This window comes from Caloenas nicobarica, chromosome 23 (genome assembly GCF_036013445.1).
Source record: "Caloenas nicobarica isolate bCalNic1 chromosome 23, bCalNic1.hap1, whole genome shotgun sequence".
NCBI classification, from domain to species: Eukaryota; Metazoa; Chordata; class Aves; order Columbiformes; family Columbidae; genus Caloenas; species Caloenas nicobarica.
Genome location: NC_088267.1, coordinates 3,592,706 through 3,614,725, shown reverse-complemented (window position 1 = coordinate 3,614,725; position 22,020 = coordinate 3,592,706). Strand labels below are relative to the sequence as shown.

At 54.2% G+C, this 22,020-nt stretch overlaps 1 protein-coding gene across 1 annotated transcript; it reads left to right on the top strand.

The window, feature by feature from the left end:
* Positions 1-304: 304 nt before the first annotated feature.
* Positions 305-20,253, top strand: TFAP2E (transcription factor AP-2 epsilon). The gene is made up of 7 exons (XM_065650656.1): positions 305-331; positions 439-885; positions 1,209-1,260; positions 16,080-16,308; positions 16,546-16,664; positions 19,200-19,341; positions 19,965-20,253. The coding sequence occupies exons 1-7, from the start codon at positions 305-307 to the stop codon at positions 20,251-20,253; spliced, it is 1,305 nt and encodes a 434-aa protein (XP_065506728.1).
* Positions 20,254-22,020: the final 1,767 nt, after the last annotated feature.

Here is a 22,020-nt window from a genome sequence, read left to right as displayed (position 1 = left end):
CGGGGCGTCTCTTGCCGCGCGCCCCGGCCGCCTCCCGCTGCGCCCGCCGTCGGGAGCCGCTGGGAGCTGTCGGGAGCCGTCGGGGCCCCGCGGGAGCGGGCGGCGCGTCCCCGGCCCCGCGCTCTGACGCGCGCTCCCGGGGCGGCAGGCGCGCCCCCGACGCTATAACTGGCGTGCATGGAGTCGGGGCCGGCGCAGAGGAGCGGGCGGGCGATGGGAGACGCCGCTCCGGCGGGATAGAGGGGCGGAGACGGGGGCACCCCCGGGGCCCGGCCCGCCCGGGGCTCGCCGCGGGCCCGCACAGATGCTAGTGCACAGCTACCCGGGCATGGTGAGTGCGGGACGGGGCGCGGCGGGGCGGGACGGGGGGTCGGGGCCGGGGGGTCAGGGTGGCGGGGTTCTGCACCCGCCTCACCACCGCTGTCTCCGCCGCCGCAGGACCGCGCCGAGGGGCTGCCCGGGGCACCGGCCGGGGCCCGCCTGCCGCAGCTGCCCGCGCTCAACCAGGCGCCCTACGGCTCGGCGCCGCCGCTTTGCCACACGCCCGCCGCCGACTTCCAGCCGCCCTACTTCCCCCCGCCGTACCCGCAGCCGCCGCTGCCCTACCCGCAGGGCCAGGAGCCCGGTTACCCGCACCTGGGGGACCCGTACGCGGCGCTCAGCCCGCTGCACCAGCACCAGCAGCCCGCCTGGCCCCCGCAGCGCGGCCGGCAAGACGACACGGGGCTGCTCTCGCAGACGCACCGCGCCCTGGGGCTCGACCCCCGCCGCGAGTACCCCACTGTGCCCCGCCTGCTCCACGGGCTGCCCGATGGCGGACACGGCCTCGCCGACGGCCCGCTGGGCCTCCACGGCCTCGGCCACCACGGCATCGAGGACATTCAGGTACCGGGGGATGGAGGGAGGCCGGGGAGGGTGCCCGACGGGGCGGGCGCGACACAGCGGGGACCGATCCCGCCACCGCCTGTGCGCCTGTGGGGGGGTCCCAGCAGGGGCAGGTCGGACCCTGCGGTGTCCGTACCCCCGGGCAAGGAGGACCTCCGGGGCGGGACCCCCGTCAGCGGGACTCATCCGTGACCGAGCGATCCCTCCTGGCTGGGGACAGCCGGTGAACCGGGCCTCGGCCACGCTGTCCCCCCACTCCGAGCGGTCGGTGCCCATCCGCACCGGGAGCCGCCGGCTGACGGCTCTTGCTTCGGTGCTTTCAGGCCGTGGACGACGGCGGGATGAACCTGCTCGATCAGTCCGTGATCAAGAAAGGTAAGAGTGCGGCGGCACCGCGGGATGCGGCACCGGGCCGGGCTCCGCTCCTGCCCTCGGGGCTCCCCCGCGTCGGGTTCCCCCCGCGACAACCGTTCCGCGGGGCCGCTCCCCCCGCGTCGGGAAGGGCTCGTTGCGGTCCCCGGCGAGACTGCAACGAAAGCGGCGGGTCCCGGCAGGCCAGCGTGGCCCTCCGTGCCCGGCCCGCCGGGCTCCCTCGGGCGGTACCGAGGCCGTGTCGCCTTCCCGTTACCGGAGACCGAGGGGCCCGCACGGACGGGCCCGGCTATCGGGACTCCCGGGGGCAGCCCCGGACGGTTTGCGTAGGAAGCCCGGGGATACCCCGGCGGGGCTCAGCAACGTCTCCCGGCGCTCCCGGTCCCGCCGCCCCGGACCGGAGCCCTGCGCCCGGCGGCGGGGGAGGCAGCCCCGGCCACGCACCGCTCCGCACCGCCTCTGGCGGGGAAGGCGCTGAGCCACGGCAAAGCGGGCTCGTTCGGTGGGGCTCTACCGTGGGGAAGGACGAGTTTAACGGGAGCGAGGAGGCGGCGCGGCCGTAGGAACCGGTGCTGCCCGTCCCTGTGGACCGGGGAGCATCCCGTAGACCCCCGGGTGGCCGCCCCCATCCTCGCTCCCCGCCTCGGCAGCAACCCGGGCCTGCGGGGACTCCTCGTCTGCGGCTTCAAAAACGGGGCTTTGTCCCGGGGACCGGCGGCGACACCGGCCGCTCCCTCCGGGGCCGGAGCGGGGAAGCCGGGCTGTGGGCAGGGGCACGGCACGGCCCCCGGTGTCTCCCGCCGCCTCTCCTAATTTCATGCCGATTCTCTCCGACCTGCTAAACAGCCCCTCTGCTTCCAAACAAAGCCCCGTGGTTAAAACAGCTCAACTTCGTAAAATATTTTTCTAATAAAAACTTCACCGGGGTATTGCTGGGAGCAGGGGGGACGTGAGCGATTTATGCTGCTGCTCGGAGCGATAACTCGTATGAAATATTCAAGCGCTGCTCTTGGCTTCTCTCTGCGATTTTTTACAAAAAGATGTGGATGGAGAGGATGTGTTTAACTGCTGCTCCGTGGTACGGAGCCCGGCATCCCCCGAGAATCCGGGAAAAATATCCCAATCGTGCGGGTCTTCCCCGCCGACATGGGCGATGGCGGTTGTTACACGGAGGGAGCAGCGTTCACGGTGCGTTACAGCCCCTTTGCCATGAAAATTGTTATTCTAAGAGCGCAACTTCATTACATGCGGCATTTCTGTGGAGCATTAATGACCGTAATTATTTTAGCTTTAATTAGAACACATGAGAGGCATTTCATTAAATATCCTTGCATGAGAAATGGTTGCAACAAGCTGCGGGGTGCGTGTGCGCTCTGGTCCGGCCGTGCCTTCGCTGTTTTGTGTGTCGGCAGCACTCGAGGTATCTTCAGAAAATACTCTGCAAAGAGAACATTTGTCTGCAAGTTCGGTTGAAGCTATAGTGGTTTGGGAGGCTCTTCCCTCCTTTTCAAAAGGCGCCATTACTTAGAAATTTTCGTCTCGCGTTGTTGTTCAGTGCCAGATTTGTGCCTGCAGTTTCTCTAGTCTCTCTTTCGAAATAAAAAGAAAATAACCCTGGCTGAAAAGTAGGGTTTGTGGGTGCAGGACATTTGCAGCTCCTACGTCTACGGACACTTGCTCTTCCCGCTCCGGTTCTCTTGTTTTCCCGCTGTTGTGTTTGGAATAAAGAGGCAAAGTATATTTTGGAGAATAATCGGATTCCGACGGCAGCTTTTGGGGACGATCCGCTGCCGGGGTGTCCCCGTCTCTACTCGGAGCTCAAAGCGCCGAGTTTGCTGGAGCAGCCTGAGAAATCGATAAATCCAAAGCAAAGCGTGTGTTTGTTGAGGAGCGCGGCGCGGCCCCCCAAAGCGGCCAGCAGCGATCCCGGGAGCCGCAGCACGGCCGGGACGGGGGCGCCGGGGGTGTTTCTTGTAGCGGAGCCGGAGTCCGGAACTCTCTGGCCCCGCTCCGGGCGGCGGCAGCACCGGGGACCGCCCGGGGCCGCATCGTGCACCGTGCCCCGGGCCCGGGACGGGTCCCCGTTCGTCCGTGTTTCCATGGCCGCGCTTCCCTTTCTCTGCCGGCGGTCCTGGAAGAGATGCCCTAAACCGGACAATTGGAGCTCAAAAGAAAGCTAGGGAATTAGGGAAGCTGAAGTCGGGGGCCGGGAGCCACGGGTAATGCTGCGCGGGTCCCCGAATCACCGGGAGGTTTGCTCCCCGCGGGAGCTGCCGGGCGATAGCGGCAAACGCTGCTGCCCTCCGCTCGAACCGGGCAAATTATTTATTTTGCAGTCTGGTTTATTTATTTATTTTAAAACATATGTATATATATATATACACACACACACACATATATATATATATATATATATATATATATATATATAATACGGGGTCGTTTCTACTTCGCTGTCTGCTTGGAGCTGACTCCCGAATCCACAACGGGGGATATGAGCCCAAGGAAAAACACCCTCGGAAAAAAATAAATAAAAATATCAGAGACAAATCCCGAGCGGTTTCCAGGCGGGCAGAGAAGGCGAGGAGGTGCGCGGACAGACAGCGGGTTTATCGCTGCCCTGCTCTCCGTGGGGAGTGAGGGGAAATGTTGAAAAGCACAGTTTTGTCATAAATCGTTCCGATATCTCAAATACCGCACCGGGGATGGTTAATCCTTGAATTCCTGACGGCATGGCCCTCGGACAAAAACCTGATATAAATCTGTGCATGTGAAAACAGATAAATCTCTCCTTAATTAGCTGCCGAGATACCGTTGTCCTGGTTCAACAAAATATTAATCACCTGCCCCAAAACCCTTTAAGCCACCTTTTAACTCTTGTTTCATTCGAGCCAAACCATTTCTCCCTGACTGCATGTTTGTTTTTTTCCTCCCCTTTCCTTCTTAAATAAACTTCAACGGTTTTAGCGGTTCATGTCATTACAGGCGATTTTGGGGGAGACCCGAGGGATGCAGCGCCCTGATACATCCCGGATGTGTTTTCCTGAGTCCACAGCTCTTTTTGCTGCAGGTGGCCCCGAATTTAGCAAGCGGCAGAGGGAGAGGAGAGGGGGACATATCGCCTCAGCAAGGGCTCGGGGGGTGGCCCCGGGGTCCCCGTCCCGCAGCCGCAGCGGTGGCTGCGCGGGTCCCGCATCGCCGTATCCCGTCGGAGGGGGCAGCGCCGGGAAGCAGATCCGGGCCGAAAATCCACGTTCAAAGCTCAATTTGCACCATCGCTCTCTGGCCTGGCTCTGGTTCGTTATTCCCGTGGGCAGCCCCCGGGCTGGAGACGCCGGGAGCAGCCCCGGGGATTCGCCGGTCCCGGGGGAAGCGGGGACGGGAGTTGCCGGTTCGGCTGCGCGGATGCGGGATGCCGGTTCGGATGCGGAATGTCGGTTCGGCTGCGGGGATGCTGCGTGTGCCGGAGGTAGAGCCGGGGATTTGATTTCGAGCACAGAGAGCTGTGAATAGCACTAAAAAAAAAACGGAGGCTGAGCTCCCCCGTACTGCCGTGACAAACGGGATAGATTTAGTTTTGAGAATTAAATGGATAAAATCCTGCACAGGGTAGAAGAGTTTTTGTGAATATTTTTTGCACACACGTTTTTTTGTTTTTCCTCCTTTTCAAAAGTATTTCAGAAATTATTTTCTGTCTCATTTTTATTGTTGTTGTATTTGTTCGTTTTGTTTTGTTTTTCCTTTGTTGTTGTTTTGTTTTTCCTCCCAAAAGTTTGTATAACACCAGGAATATATTTGACCTGAAAACAGTAACATTCACTCTGAAAAAGTTTAGTCCGTGGCTCTGGCTGCTTTATGCTACAGCAGCTACAGGCATTTTCTGCTCTCTTCACCTGATGCCTGGGACAGCTACTCCAACCCTGACCTGAAACCTCTCAGGAAAAAGGGCTGGAGACCCATCGATGCCCAAGCAGCCGCTGCTCCTGCTGCAGGTCCTTCCTGCCCCTGAGCGGGGACAGCCTGGTTTTCTGTTTATGAAATCCAGCATTATGCCATTGCATTTGGTAGCAAAAACCCCTGCAACTTGGTCATAAAATAAGGAGGAGGTTTATTGCTTCGGCATCTTTTAAGGATCAGCTGAAAGCTTCTGATGGAGCCTTTTTATTATAAAGAGAAATACAAATCTCTTTTGCTGGTACCTGGAAGGAGCCTGGGGGCTCAGCGGGGTTCAGGAGCAGGCCAGGGGCCCTGCGAGCAGCGGGAAGAGCTGCAGGGCCTGCACATCCCGCTCACGGGCAAGCGTTTTGGCCACAGCGTTTTACAACCTGGAGCAGAGCCGGAGCAGGGCGCGGCCCCCGGGGGCTCGCACCGGCACCCAGGGGTGCACGGTGCCCAGGCGCTGCATGGCTGGAAGGGATGGAGCTCTCCTGGCTTCACATTGAGGCAGCAGGATTCGGCCCCCGACCTCTCCTTCGTGTTTGTGACTCGTTTAAATTTCCGTCCGAGGCTTTTCAGCTGCTCCGGAGCAGCAGCACTAGTGTTTCTGCTCAGGAATGTGGACCTGTTTGGCTGGGTGTTGGACAGATGGACAGAGATCTGTGCCTCAGAGTGCTCCAAGCCCACATTCAGAAATATTGCAAGAAGTAGTTGTCAGTACTAAAGAATGCAGCAGAGGAGGGAGATAAAGACCGAGATCTTTAGATCCACTCGCCACCGCACACGGGCTCCAAAATCTCCCCGCAGGGTTTGCATGCGGGGCTGCCGTTGGGACCGGGCGCTGGCATGGTGGCAGCGGTGCCACCTCTCCTGCGTTTCAGCACAGACAGAAATTGAGCTGGAAGAACTGCCACGTGCAGCCAGATGTGGCAGGAAAAAAAAAAAAATCCTGAAAGAATGGTAGATTAGATAAACATCATTTCCTGTGACGAGCAAGGTAATAAATGAGGTCATCCTGTAAAACACCCGGGGCTGCAAAGACACGTCTTTTATAAGAGTGTCCCTGGCCGTGGGCGGAGGTGCTTGGACTCGGTGAGCTGCAGGGTGCTGAGCGCTCTGGCAGAGCCCTCCCAGCGCTCTGCAGCTTCATCTGCTGCCGTAGTTTGCCTGAGTGGGAAAAGGGGCTCAGCTGGGGCAAGCTGGGTCTTGACTGGAGGTTTTGCTGTCTTGGCGCTGCTCACGCAGGCTTTGCAGTTGAGACAAGCCCTCGCGCACACCACGAGATCCAGCGTTCATCAAAACAGTCACACCTCCCAGCCGGGCGCTTCTCCCTCCGCACACAGGCGTGCGTGGCAGGAACACCTACTAATCAAACAGTGAAACTTAAAAGAAAGTTTTTACTCTGAACTGCATCCAGATCACCATTCCTCCATTAAAATTATATTTTTAATGTCCTATAATTGCGCCAGGATAAAACCAGGTGTGTGTTCATGTAAGATAACACATGCGGGTACCGGTGAAGGCGCTGGGCTTTGTCTCAACCTCCCCAGTGCCTCCCAGGCGTGTGTTATCTCCAAGTTTCATGTACCTTGTAACGACTTACTGTTTAATTAGATGTTTTTAAATGAATTTTTTTCTTTATTAGAAGAGCAGTTCTTAAAGAGTAGGTTCAGAAAAGCCAGCTTGGGTTGCTTTTTGCCACAGCCTCAGCTCCCACGGGGGCTGATTTCTCCACCGGTGGGTTGACAGTGGGGCCAGTAGAAGCAGCCTCGGCCAGGTGACATACAGCCCATGGTGTTTGTCCCCACGTCAGCCCTGCAGAGGAGGTGGCACTGAGATCTCCAGTGTGCAGACGGTGCCACGCAGCAGGCGCGAGCCTCGCCGGGGCCCCACGGGGCACCCACCCACGGCAGCGCAGATACAGGCGGAGCCACGGGGACCCACGTGTGCCCCCAGCCCAGGGACACACCAAATCTGCAGTAGAGCAGAGGCAAATGTAGACCATTCCTCCCTCTTTCATAATACTCCAAAATATGTGATCTCAAAAAAAGAAAAAAAAAAAGTTTGTAATCTGTCCTAATTATTTGAAGAGCCTAAACAGGGTTCTCTGAAGTCCTAGACTAGCATCCTAACCAGTAAACCAACCCACCCTTTCCTGTGTGATCCTGGGGTATTACTCATTCTTGCTGTCCTTCCATTTGTTTGTTTATTTTAATTCTTAATGGAGGAACTAATTAGCAAATGTGGATATAGCGCTTGGAGCTGCTGCACGCTCAGCTCTCATCTCCGCGCCCTGTCCCATATCCAGCTCTGCCGTGTCCAGGTATCGCCTTTGGTTTGGCGAGAGGTTAATTGTTGTGGCTTGACGGAGAAGAACAGAGAAGCAGAATGGAGCAGGAAAGGATTGCTATAAATGAGCCCAAACTACCCATCGCAATTCAATATCCCAGAACATGGTGTGCCCGCGGCTCAGGAGCGAGGGGCTCTGGAGGGGGACGAGGGGACCTGTGAGCAGCTTCACCCCTGCAGCCTAAAAAGCCGTCGCAGCTTCTGCAGTGCCTGTGGTGCGTGTTTGGGATTCCAGCCCGGCCGAGTCTCCCCACCCTCTATCTCAGGCATTTATCTGGCATCAGTCACCCGAGTACCGAGGCGCCAGGCAGCAAGGGATGGGGTCAGGCCATATTCCCTCAGGACCGGTCGGACAGGTCTCGGGGAGCAAGTGGTGTCCCCAGCACGGAGGTGGCTTCATGGAGATGGCGCGTCCCCAGGGCTCCCTGGGAGCCCCGTGATGGCCTCGTGTGCCAGGCAAAGTGGGGCTGCAGCCCTGGGGCTGGCGGGGTGCAAGCAAAGGGTCTGAACAAGGGCAGCCAGGGTTGCTTAAAGCACAAGGTCCAAGGTAGCAAGAGATGGGGGCAGACATTAAAGAAACATCACCAGAGGGTTTGTACACGCAGCAAGAGCCGCGCTGCGGTCACCTATGTGCAGATGTGTCCCCTCCTGCACAGCTGGCTGGGCTCTCCTGATGCTGTTTCTGGGGCTGGTCAGAGTTGGTTTCCCCATAGGAAGACGTGGATGTTGCTCCTTCCCGAGGTTCCTCCCTGCACCGCGGTGGGTCCCCATCGCTGCACGGGGATTTCGCGGTGCGTCCCCCGGCAGCCCGGGACGGGACGCGTGTCCTGGCCAGGGCACAGTGCTCACCCAGCTGCAATGTCTGCTTTGCTGGACATCCCGCCAACGCACAGACATTAGAAACCCAGAGCATGTTCCGAGCAAGGAAAAGTAAAAGCATTCTGGCTGTGACAGTGGTCCCTGTCCCCAGGGTGATCTGGCAGCTCCAGAACTGCAGGCGAAGCTGCAGATTCAAACTGCTGCGCTCCGAGGCTCAGATCGAAACCCTCCCGCGTACTCTGCGGATTGGCAGCAAGTTCTATAAGAAGGGAAGTATTTTTCTATTATTATTCCTGTCTAATCTTTGCTGAAGGGTCTTTTGCCCTTCAATAATCTAAATACATTTTAACCAATTGAAGGCAACATTACGATGGCTTACATAGGATCCACCGCCGTTCGCAAAAGACACTACGTCTTTGTTCTCCCTTTTTAGATTATGTAGATCCAAGCCACACAAATTCAGGCACTTCTATAGGGAATACAGGGAAAACCTCTCAAGCATGTTACTGTAAAATGGATTATACTGTTTAAACACATAAAGATCCCGTAGACCGGTTGCCAAAACGTAATGGGGGTTTGTGCCGCTAAATGAATAAACCTGTGATGGTTAATGCCACAGGGCAGAGCTGGGGAGGGTGTGCGAGTCCGGGAGCACTCGCTGCCGCACGGCTGAGCTGGGCTGGGGGTGACATCAGATCAGAAACTTTCCTCGGTGTCAGCACGAAGCAGCACAGGGCTCCAGTGCCTCTGGCTTCAATCCTCGGGCTCTCCAGCCTCCTGTTTCGGTTTCGTGCCTTCCCGACACCTGCGCGTTCTGTGTGCTGTACAAGCGGAGACGGAGCGACTCGAGTCCCTCAGGAGCAGTTAATAATTTAAATGGATTTAAAACAGGTTTTTTCTAACATAGATGAGAAGGGGCTTAGCTGTATATTAACAATGACAAATCAGAGGGAGTGAAATAATCAATTACTGCACTAAACTAACTTTTTAAATGCAGTCGTGAAGGTAACGGGCATTCCTGAGGTTACTGTTCAGGCTGTTATGTCCAAGGCTCCCCAGGCAGCACAGCCCAATCTGTAAAATGAAGTACAGCAGGGAAATGTGTGGGAACTCACAAGAAGTTGTTATTTGTGAGCAGTTTCCAAAAAATTCACAAAATATTCTGAGCAAGCAGTACATTTGAGGCCAAGTCATTCCTATATGGTAAAGCAGCGAAACGCGTTAGCTGAAATTATTAATTGCAAACCGCTTACTAATCCCCTTCCCAGTCCTGAAGGAGCATGGGGTGCTTTTGCAGAGGTCTGAATAAATTTCGTTGTTTCATTGGATGTCTATTCCCACCAAGACACAATGCACTAGGCAGGTACCATCTGTAACAGATGTTGTATCTGCTGGTCTGGGGAGGCTGAACCCTCCTGCCCCATCGATGGTCCCGAAGCTCCCCAGGAGCAGAGACCCGCAGTGACACGCCGCAGGAACTTTGCTGGGTAAAACAGAGGCACAGAAAGAAAAATGCATCAAATATCACATGGCACCTTAGCATTCAGTTCACAACCTAATGTATTGATTTGCATTGGAAACAAAATGTTAAGTACAGAGCTTTGCATAGGCATGAGACCTCTCCTGATCAGCTTTCTCATGGGAATAGTTTGAGGCTGCTGAGTTGTATCCCTGTCCTCTCTTCTTCTGAGGGTCCCAGATCCATTTCCCTATCGGGACGCAGTGATCTGGAAAGCCCAGAGATAAAAAAACCCCAAGATTCCTTCCATCCTTCCATTTGAAAAGGCCTCTGAGCCGATTACGGGGCTTCCTAGCAAGGCTCTTTGACATGGGGACCTGCTTCAGGTTGTGCATTCGAGATAAAGAAAATACCTGTATAATCCCCTCTGGGAAGAAAGGATAATTACAGACTGCGGGTTTGAAATACAGCTGATGGCACTGACCTCCTTCCCTGGACCATCAATAAATACCTCTCTGCTGAAGCACCAGGAAATTGAAGCAGCTGAACTCCGCAGCACCTCCTCGCTGGAAAAAGGCTTTTAAAGCCATGGCAGGAGCAGCTGCCTCCGGCTCACACCCACATGCAGATACTTCTTTATGTATGTATCTCTGTCTTATAATTTACATCGGAGACATTCAAACGAAGGTTAGACGAGTGCACTGAAAGCTCTTCCTGAAGGAGCAGGAATCCCTCGCCTTTCTGGAGCGCCTTTCGTCGGGGGCCACGCACAAGCGTCCGTCAGCCAGAGCGGGACGGAGCTGCAGGACCCCAATCCGCTGCATGGGATAAAACCCGGGGGTCTCGGGGCTGTCGTCACCAGACCCGCAACACTGTGGAAGCAAAACCTCAGCAGCTGCAGTGAGGAACTTCTGAAACGTGCTTGCACTGTGCAGGCGTCCCCTTTGCAGGGCAGCACCGCCCGCAGCACTTTTTTTTGGGCTGCTCTGAATCTGCAGCGATGCTCAATGTGGCCAAACTGAGCGGTGCACGGCCCTGGGGAGGAGCTGGGGGGCTGAGATGCTTTTGGGGTGGCTGGGGACAGCACTGTGCCCAAAGATGAGAGATTGCTTTGTCCCAGGTGGTCTCCTAAAAGAATTAACTGATACCTCTTTAAAATGCCATCTAAGCTGTAGCACACTCCCACTTCTGAAAGAGATGCTGCAACAAAAGCTCCAATATCCAGGGATTCAGCACTGCTGAGGAGGAGGATTTACCTGTAATGTGTCTAAGGAGAGAAGAAAACAGACTTGTAAGACAGGCAGCAATTTGCATGTTCCCTCTGGACTTGTTTTTCCTCTTGCAGAACCCCGAGCTCCAGCTTGGAAATGCAACTGGACAAATAACACCACGATAAGCGACTCAGCTTCCAAGTCCCACACATTTTCCCGCTTACGAATAATTTTGCAAGCAGGAAACACATTTCTCATATGGAAATGAGTCAATACTTTTTCTTTTTGTAGGCAAAATCTATTTTTCTTTAAAAAACCAAAAAACCCAAAAGCTGCTGGTGTGCAGTCAGCCCCTGAGCACCACGATGCCCCAGCTCCCAGCAGTGCCCACATGCAGAACTCGGGCTGCAGATGTGCTTTTTGCACTGGATATTTGCATGTAAAAGTGACCATTTTCAGGAACTGTAGCGGTAGTTTCAGACACAAACGTTTGTGAACACAGATGAGGAAGGAGAGGGAGCGCAGGAGTTCAGGGCTGGAGCATCGTCAACCCAGACTGCGCTGGAGAGGGATGAGGAGGCAACAGAGGTGAGTCAGTCTGTGCTGAAATTCCTTTGGAGAACATGTTTCTCTTGCTCCTTTGTACCTGGAGTTTAAAAAGGGACTCACCTCTGGAAACCAGAACAAAAGCATCAGAAACTTCATGCTTTATCCTGGGACAATTGGAAGGCACCAAGCTCCTTCCTCCTACCTCCTGACAGCAGCAAGGCCATGGCATCCCATCACACCTGCAGCGTTGTTGGAGATACCAGGAGCTGGTGCTCACAGAATTGCTTTTCCACCCCATCTGCCTCTCCAGGGAGCATCATCCCATCCTGTGTCCGGTGCTGGACCAGCTCCTTCTGGCTACATTTACTACCCACAGACTTTTATAATGTATTGTGAATGGTACCTGCCTTGCAGTGTTAAAGGTGGCAGTGAGATGCTGAGCCTCATGGAAACGCTTCTTGGGACATTATGCAGAAGAAATGAGGGTAGTTTTCCTTCCCACATTCAGCAAGACACGTACGCTTATTATTGACACGCTGCCGTTCTCAGTGGCTAACTTCAAAATACAAGAGCATCAGGAGACAAGATGATGCAGTGACAAGTATTTCACAGCATTAAAAAGGCACTCTGTACTTAGAAAAGCAGAGGCCATACTTAATGGGTTTTTGATAGCTATTGCCCAAGTGTTAGGAAGTGCTGTAAAGCCCGAATTGCCTACAAAAGCACTCCCACAAACCAGAATTGCATGCAATCAGATCATGCCCATATGCCTGATGTTTGGTAAATCATTTAACTTATTCTGTGCCTCAGTTTTCCCCAGCTGCAATAATGATCCAGCTCACACATGCACTGGGAGCTGGTCCTGTACCAGTGCCGGGCTGGGGATTAGCAACCTGTGAAGCTCCCTGAAGTCTGTCAGCACAACCTTATTTTAAAATCAAATTTCCCTTTCAGACCAGAACCCTCCAACCCTCTTGCTGTGCAGTCCTGCAGTGCTCACCTGCATCCAGCATCCCCAGGACCAGGGATCCATCAGGGCAAAACCCTTCACTGGGGCTTTAGTTTGTGAAATCCGCAGCCGAGCTCGCCTCTGCATGAGGAGCTGAGTACCAGCAACACCAGTCGAGGCCTTTTGGATTTGCTGAATTAGAGGCAGCAGGATGAATGAACCAAGCAGCCCTCCCATGGGGGGAAAAAAAAAACCTCTCAGGAGAGCCTGGCAGCTAAAGGAAAGAGCAAACAAGCCTCAGGGGGACACAGCGGAGCAGCCAAGCCCCAGTGACCAAGGCGTTTCAGGGAGCAGACCAAGATTTTTTTGTAACTTTCCCCCATGTAGACACATCTACAGCCTCTCCAGCGACTCACCCCGCCAGGACTGTGCCCAGGGCAAGGATGGGCACAAGAAGAGAAAAACACTTTATACTCACCATGAGGTTCTGAGCAGTCACTAAAAGCCCGATGTTCCTTTCCTGCCCTTCCTTTGACTGAACCAACCCAACCAGAGCCCTGCAGAGGGAAATGCAGCCTCTGTCCTGCCCTTTGTAGCTCCCTGGCGGGGTGACCCCAGCTGAGCCCTGTCCCGCTCATCGGGAGGGGGCCGAGCACCTGGGCGCTGCAGCCGTTTGGGCACCAGCACCTGACCCTTTCCTCGGCAGCCTGTGTGCGACAGTGACAGTGATGTGACATTTCTATTCCCAGCTACAAAGCACCGTGTGGGGCTCGGCTCCGTGTCTTGTCCGGCGGCTGCCCCGCTTGGGTACAATGGCACCGAGTGCCTCCCACTCGCCTCGGCACCCAGAATCCCCATCATGAACCCTTGTCCCTGCTCGAGCGGTTGATTTCTCTGCCCCGTAGCGTGGATGAACCTCCGACACGATGCCATGCGAAGCAGCCGGCGGCATTTCCCCGCGGGGCCGGGCGCCCGTGCGTCCCCGTCTCGGTTCGGCGGGTCCCGCGGTGGCAGCGGTGCCGGGGGTCGGCTGTGTCCGTGCGCCGGGGTTCGGGCCGCGGCCGCGTCCCGCTCTGATGCTTCCTTCTTGTCTGCAGGCTGGCTCAGGTGCTCCGATCACCTGCTGCTTGCGGGAACAGGAAAGCAGCAACTGAAGATCGAGGGGGACTTTTGGTTTACTCAGATGACAAGAGACAATTTTGGTTCCCCAAAAGCCAAGGAAACAAAGCTGTCAGGCTTTAATGGTAGCTTGTCTCCCTCCTGCAGCATGTTTATGGGCAAACAAGCTGCAGATCAGACCAGGCAAACAGCAGCAGGTGAGGCCAAATAACAATAATTAATAATTAATGGCGAACGTGGCTGTGTTTATTCTTGTTGTGTTGAGGCAACGCTGTGTAATGGCTAAAGCACTGTTACAGGACTCAGCAGACCTCTAACCCCGCGCGATGCTGGGCCAGCCACCCGTCCTGGTCCTCCCTTCGCTCCCCGTGTGCCAAATGTGCCGGGGCCAATGCTCCTGTGCCGTGAGCGGTGCCTGCATGGTTTGCCTGCGGCACGGAGCGGGGCTGACGCGGCTGCTCTGGGCATCACCCATCACAGCGGCTGGTCTGGCTCACAGCTCTCAAGGGGATTTGTTTCTGAGAGTCGGATCATTTCTAAAAACGTGTTTCCAAAGCGTTGTGGTGTCTCCGTGCTGTGCATCGGCATCCATCCGCGCCTTCCCACAGCCTGGTTTTCTGTAGGCTCCGGTGTTAACCCGCACCGGTGCCGCAGGTTTGTCCCCTCCCCAGACGCCACGTTCCACGGACGCGTGGCGAGGCACGACCCCCCCGGCTCCTGCATGGCTGCTCGGTCCCTCCCGTGTGCCGGTCCCCAGCCACGCATGCGGCTCGGGCGCACGCCAGCGCATGATCTCAGGCATGCACAAATACGCGAGTGTGTGGATTGCGCAGAGCTCTTTCGCGGGCAGACAAAGCGTTTGACACCACAAGCAACACCAGCTCCCCGGCGGGGGCTGCTCCGGGGTGGCCCTCGCTGCAGCACAGACCCCTTGGCTGGGGACCCGGCCCTGACGTGACACACGCCTTGGCAGCAGTGCAGGGATATTTGTGAAACACGCCCTGACTTTTCATTTTGAGGGCGTCCCCTGGAGACGAATCTAACCTGTTCTGGGGCTGTGGAAGAAAGCTTTGAAGTTGCTGCTTCCTGGAAATAGCTCTGGCTTCCGACGGCTCGCGGTGACATTCCCGTGTTTGTCCCTCAGCCAGGCACCGTGGTGGCAAACGCCAGCACCGCCGCGGCTGACTCCAGCGGGCACCAGCGCATCCCACCCCTCGCTCCCTGGCTTTGTCCGAGTTTCACCCTGGGAGGAAACTCAATGTACCTCAGTTCCTTCCCATTCATCTTTTAGTCTGAAAACATTAGTCATTTTTATATAACATGTGGTACTTTTTTATCGCCACACTAACAAGCTGTTGAGCCGTATTTACAATATGTTGATTGTAAGCACCCCTAATAGGTCCAGTCTACATACCCTCCCCAGTTAATTTTCCGGTTTTCTGTTTCATTTTGGGCATGCGTATTTCCTTTATAAAACCTGCATCTTGCCCCGGTATTTGTTGCTGTGTTGCTTGCAGGAACCATCTGAATGTGCATGTGAAACAGTCATTGCCGAGGAACCACAAAGAATGCCAGGGCTGAAATGATCTGGAGAGATGGCTTTGCAGTCCTCTTTGGATTCTTTCAAAACCTATTCTTTTTCCAGAGTTAAACTGGTTCTTAATTTCAGAACATAAAAGCCAAAGAGATTTGGCACAGCTTTCAGCCACAGTTTTAAACTATAAACCTTTATTGCATCTAAGAACGTTTATACTGGAATGACATATGGGAAAACCGTGCCCACTTCACCTGGGTGCGATGCTGCAGCCCCCATTGCCTTTCCAACCTTTTGCATTAATTGACTTTTGCCCATGAAGTAAAAGGAAACCTGTGTTGGATTAATTGGATTTGATCTCCTCAAGCTCCTTTAAGCCAGGGATGATGGAGGTTTAGGGCTGCAGCTCGTTGTGGGGCTGATCCCAAAGTCAAAGAAACTCTTTCACGGGTTCCTGTGAGCACCCGCTGGCACCTGTGGCTCTCGGCCACCCCGGGGTTTATGGGGGTCACAGCTCAGCCCTGGCCGGCGGGACGTGACCGTGTGCCGCGGGATGTCATCAGGCCAGCGCCATGAGCCAGCGCCTCGCCCGGCCACCCCACCTGCCCGCGTGCCCAGAGGGGACAGGGAGGGGACACCAGTCACAGGTCCAGGTAGCGATGCTGCGGACAGCCCGTCCAGGAGACCAGCCCAAAACCCGGGGTTTAATTACGGTAGAGCTGGGCGGCGTGGGAAAGCAGGTGAGAGCAGCGTCCAGGCTTCCTCCTTTTTTTTTTTTTTTTTTTCCTTTATTTAATTCAGTTTCATCACCCCACCTCTCTTCTTGTATTGAGGAAAATATGAAACTACCTGAGCCATCTCAGCCACCGTCTCCTCTCTCCCCTCCTTGTCCCCCAGTGCCCATCCCCTCGAAGGCCAACGGCACCAGCATCCCCACCCTGGCCATGAACAAGGACGGCTTGATCGGAGGGGTGACGAATCCCAACGAGGTCTTCTGCTCCGTGCCCGGCCGCCTCTCGCTCCTCAGCTCCACCTCCAAGTACAAGGTGACAGTCGGGGAGGTGCAGCGGAGGCTTTCGCCCCCTGAGTGTCTCAACGCCTCCCTCCTCGGCGGAGTTCTCCGCAGGTGAGCTGCTCCCGCGCTCCCTGCTGAAGCGCAGGGGGTAACGCCGAAACAATATTTGTGTTCAGCACCAGCTCTTACCTCTCAGATTAACGGAGGTCAGAAGTTCTGGTGTGCGACATATCGGGGAAACAGCGTTTTTATTGCTTTTTCTTCCAAACCTAGTAGTTTAAACTGTGATTAACAATAGTTATTTTAACTTTTTTTTTTTTCTTCCCCCTCCTTGTTTTCTCTTTTCAGAGCAAAATCCAAAAATGGGGGTCGGTGTTTAAGGGAAAGGCTAGAGAAAATCGGACTAAACCTGCCTGCAGGAAGGCGCAAAGCTGCCAACGTCACCCTGCTGACATCCCTTGTGGAAGGTAAGAGCGGAGGACGGGAGTGCCGAAACTTCACTGCCCTTCGTTTGCAGCTTTCCACAAACAAGAACACTTAAGGTATGCAGCGGTCACCACTGACTGAGACTGGAAATATCCCCGTGTCAGCCTCCGTGCTGATTCAAGCACATCTGTCTTCCAAAACTCAGACATTTCTGTTGGACCAGTCCCAGCCCGTGGGGAAAAGCCGTCCGCAGGCTGGACGGGGCTGTGAGCTTCCCTTGGGCTGGATCCGAGTGTTCAGTCACTTCTGTGAACTAGTTCTGGTAATGCTTAGTCAGGCTCGCAGAAACCAAACACACACAAAAAAGCTTGAATAAAGCTGCCCAGAACTTAGCAGCCGTTCAGTAGCACCGTGCACCCGCTCAGGACACAACCCTGGCGCTGCCGACAGCGTCACCCCCGGGCAGCACCGGCCTCGTCTCTTGAGGCTCGATCGCCACGCTCGGCTCTGGGTCTCGTCTCCCGTAAGGAGATGCTCCATATCCAAGTGCTGCCCAACTCCCCTGGGACAGCAGGGGATGAGCGAGACCTCGCGGAGATGCCGCACAGCTCTGAGGACTTGCAGATGAAGGTCAAGTTCGCTGGCAATGGAGAACGTGCTGCGAGGTCCCTCTGCTTAAGGCCGCCTGTTTCTTTGCTCCCCTCCTACTTTTTGCACGATGGAAACGGTGATGTCGCCACCGCATCTCGGGAGAAAGGGCCACAGGATGCAGACAAATGTGATGACAGCACCGGCTCCCTTCGAGCTGCGGAATCCATTGTGTTTGCACCCAGCGTGTTGGAGGCAGCTGCCTGCAGGTTCTGAATAGAAAATCATCTCCATTGTTGCCAGCAAATTAAATGACCCGCTTCATTAGGCGGAGGTTGTTACTGAGGGCAGTTGGTTCGGGCTGAATGAAAGGCTGATTTCCATCAAAAGAAAGAAAAGAATGAAAGAAAGGAAGGAAGAAATGTCCATTTTGATTTCAGGTGGCTGCTGATGTTTTGGTTACCGCTTACCAGTTCATAGCAAATAAAAGAGTGGTGCCATGTGTGCTTGATGGATGTAATTTCCTCCTGCACATGGGTGTTGTGGTACTGGGAGACGTTTCACCCCGAGGAAGGTGCTGTGGCATTGTCATTACTCAGCACACAGGGACTGGCGTGTCCTCCTGAGCCCCAGGCACCTTCTTTCTGGGACATTTGCTGTCTTGGCTTCATTTGTTTTCTCCCCTCTGCCTTCCCAATGTCTGTTGATTTAAAAAAAAAAACCAAAACACGCTGGGGTTTGAGTGCTAATGATACAGTTTTTCTTTCCCTGCCCCACAGCTGTTCCTCTGGATGCAGAGGACAGATGCTGGGGAGCACTGCGGGGGCTGCAGGTAGAAATGCAGGTTCCTCTGGCCGCGTACACCCAGCGCTTGTCCTCTCTTGGGCACCTGCTCCATGGGATCAGTTCCCAAGTGGTCCCAGGGGAGCTGTGGGGCTGTAGTTCAGCCTCAGAACCATCCCCGAGCTCTCAGGAGGAGGTTGTGCACTCAGACAGGCTTCTGTGGCCCCTCACTCCGCTTCCCTGGGCTCTGAACCACTTCCCAATGCTGAACCGGCCTGTCCCCTGTGCTGAAACCCCTCTAAGGCAGCATCAAACTGCTTTTCACATGTTCAGCTGCGCAGCCACTCTCACTCGCTCAGGGAGGGAATAAATCCTGGCTCCAGCCTCGGCTCTCACCCTGAGGTCACACAGTCCTTTTGCATTGTCACAAGAACTGTTTTTCAGCAGCTACTACTTCCCGATCGTTTTTTAACACACAAACAACCACAGTTCTGATTCTCCAGGTTTACCTTATTTGCTCTTTCTTTGGAGGAGGAGATGAAGTGGAAATTATTATCATTAGATGGGCGGCACAGACACTTTCCCCGTAACGTGGCTTCGCGGACTGAGCTCGGGGCGCTGGGGAGCTGTGATGGGATCTGGGTTAATGCTGTTAGGATGGATGGTCTAATACGTACGAGCAGCGGGGGGGCAAGGCAAATTAGCTCTGCCTGCCCAACCAGGATTTCGGGTGTTGGGCATGATCAATCGCCATCAGTTCTGATTATTTCCATGGGGACGTCTGGAGATGGATCAATCCCATCCATGGGGGTCATGTCCACGGGGTGATGGATGCTCTGCCCCCGCGTCCAGCCCGAGGCCCCACTTGCTGCAGGAGGATGGAAACCCCTTCCGTCTGCCCCGTTCTCACATCCCCAGTTGGTCCAGCAGCCACTGGGCTAAAGTGGCTTTTTCACCCTCCAGCCCTGTTTAAATCTCTGCTCAATTTGGAGAGGTGAAGCAGGCAATTTTGGAAGAAGTAGGGAGAGGAGGATGCAGCAAAGGTCCAAGTGAGAAACACCTCAGTCACCCAGAGAGCTTTTGGGTGACAAATGAGAAAGGAGTGTTCCAGTCCCTGCAGGAATAACCCACATCAGTGAAATGCCTGAAGTTGCTACAGAACGTGCTCTCCTTTCACATGGGTTTTTAATCTGTCCTGCTCGTAGGTGAAGCCGTTCATCTGGCTCGGGATTTTGGGTACGTGTGTGAAACAGAATTCCCAGCCAAGGCAGCGGCAGAATACCTGTGCCGACAGCACTCCGACCCCACGGAGCTCCACACCAGGAAAAACATGCTGCTGGCTACCAAGTGAGTACAGCTGGCACCGGGCCACCGCTGCCTTCGGTCCCCGCAGCCCAGAAGGGCAGCGTTACCCCAAAAGCTTGTTCTTCGGCAGGAAGGAGATGACTTCATGCACTGCACACAGGTCTGAAAGATGTGCAGCAAGGGGAATAGCTGGAGTGAAGGGCTCGGTCAGAGAATCATAGAATCACTTTGGTTGGAAGAGACCCTCAAGATCATGGAGTCCAACCGTTACCCCAACCCTATCACTACCCCATGTCCCTGAGAACCTCATCTCCGTCTGTTCAACCCCTCCAGGGATGGTGACTCCACCACTGCCCTGGGCAGCCTGTTCCAATGCCCCACAGCCCTTTGGGGAAGAAATTGTTCCCCAGATCCAACCTCAACCTCCCCTGGTGCAACTTGAGGTCATTTCCTCTTGTCCTGTCGCTTGTTCCTTGGGAGCAGAGAACAAGGGCTTCCCCAGGCTGGAGCCCAAAACTTCCAGCAGGGAGGCAGCTGCTGGGGCAGGGAGCAGGAAAAGAAACCCCAAATACACCTATAGCATTATAGAACTCATAGAATCGCAGAACCCACATCCCTGCAGCTTTCCAACAGCATCTGTAGTAACCCAACCCTCTCTCTTTCAGGCAAATTTGTAAAGAGTTTGCAGACTTGATAGCCCAGGATCGCTCGCCACTGGGGAACAGCCGCCCCTCGCTCATCCTCGAGCCCGGTGTCCAGAGCTGTTTGACTCATTTCAGCTTGATCACCCACGGCTTCGGGGGCCCGGCCATCTGTGCTGCCCTCACCGCCTTCCAGAACTATCTGGTGGAGTCCCTCAAGGGGCTGGATAAAATGTTCCTGAACAGCACAGGGAATGGGCACACGGCCGGAGACTCCAAAGCGTCAGAAAAAGAAGCGAAGCATCGGAAATAACGCGCTGGAGGGGGAAAGATGACCCAAGGCACTGTTTTCTGAACTGCTACATTGGAACTTGGGATGAAACTCATACAGCAAATAAAGACAAAAAAAAAAAAAAAGGAAGATTTAAGGAATTTAAGAAAACAACTCTGATGGACATAGTAAGATTGAGAGAATAAGCCAAGGTGATGGCTTTTACCTTTTTTAAAAATTTTAAAATCGTGGATGCAGGAAGCCAAGTCATGTGCAATTTTGTTTTGTTTTGTTTTTTTTCAAAACCCATAGTGAAATCCTGACGTGCTCCAGGAATTTGTTCCAACTGAAAAGCTGAGAAGAAAGAGCAAAAGCCTCATCAATGCAAGAAGCAGAGGCTAGAGCAGCAGAGGGCAGGGAGTTGGGTCGCCAGCTGTACCTGGATTTATCAGTTGATTTTGACAGGCAAACACACAGAAAAACCTCCCTATATCCCCATGACCCAGCCCTGTCCTAGAGCCAGGCCAAGAGGAAATTGCCAGGAGAACTGCTTTGGATTGAAAGCAGCTTCAGACTTCGTTTACAGTTTTCAAATCGAGACTCAAGGCGGATTTTCCCCGATGGCTGCCAGGGCAGGAGCCCTCCCAACTGCTACAGGCACAGCCGGGGATAAAGCAGCTTCAGTTAAACCCAGGACTAATTCCAACTCCACAACCTACAGATAACAGCACACGAGTTTCTAAAATTAATGATAATTAATAAAAGCACAAGGAGCAGAACTTGAACCAGGCCAAACGGAACTGTTCTAAATCTGTATATATTTATTTATGTGTAATTAAAATCTGAAAGTTTTAAGATGTCCAGTGCAAGTTATTTATATAAAATTGAGTTGAGTTTTTTGGTTTGCCCTTTTTTTTTTTTTTAAAAGATGAAAGTCTTTGGATTTTCTGCCATTAGAAATGGGAATGAAGTTTTGGATACACAAAACTGTAGCATGGACAAGATAGGCTGTCATGATAATGACTATAGAAGTTCTGCAGGATTTTGTACTTGCTGTTGTTTCTCTTAATGCTGCAATAGATGTACAACACCCACACCACAATGTCATTCTCATTATCTTAATAAACCTCTTTTTATCTGAAGAAAGCACCTCCATCGTCTTTGTGAGCAAGGATCCTTCTGCCTCTGTGGTTCTATCTCGAAATATTATGTGGTTTTAAGAAACAACATCCTGCAGGTTTCCGGCTGATGTTTGCCCGATCAGTGACAAATGGAGAGTTCAGGGAACGGCAGGAGCTGGTGTTGATGCCCTGAGCTCACAGGCTCCGCTGATGCTGGAGGTGAAATGATGCGTTTGCAGCCATTCCTGAACTACCCCGGACAGTCAAATCTAAACCTGTCTGTGAAGAGCTGCAGAAGGACCTCACGGCATCAAGGCAACGAGTGATAAATTAGCAGATAAAATAACTCTACTAATCTACATGCAATGAAGCTCTAAATTAGCTGCTGTGTTTGTGTCATTAAGGACAGGACTCTGAAAACAGCCACCTTGTACTCAGAGGAGGTTGGAAATACAAACAAAATGATGGAAACGGTTAAAAAAGGATTAACAAACCAGAAAACAGATTATGCTGCATGACATACGTGTGCTTGCGTGGTGTTCCTCTGCCATGAACGCCTCTTGCAGATCTGGCCAGCCCCACTGGTAAAGCCGCAGAGAAAAGCAGCCAGGGAGATCTGGGGTGGGATTAGAATAAAAGAAAACGAACAGGGAATTACGACACTAAAACTAGGGACAGGACCCCAAAT

Excerpts from the sequence above, each read along its gene's own strand:
- TFAP2E (XM_065650656.1), top strand. The coding sequence starts at position 305 with ATGCTAGTGCACAGCTACCCGGGCATG. Across the intron at positions 886-1,208 it reads ACGGCATCGAGGACATTCAG|GCCGTGGACGACGGCGGGAT; the intron begins GTACCGGGGGAT and ends CGGTGCTTTCAG. Across the intron at positions 1,261-16,079 it reads TCAGTCCGTGATCAAGAAAG|TGCCCATCCCCTCGAAGGCC; the intron begins GTAAGAGTGCGG and ends CTTGTCCCCCAG.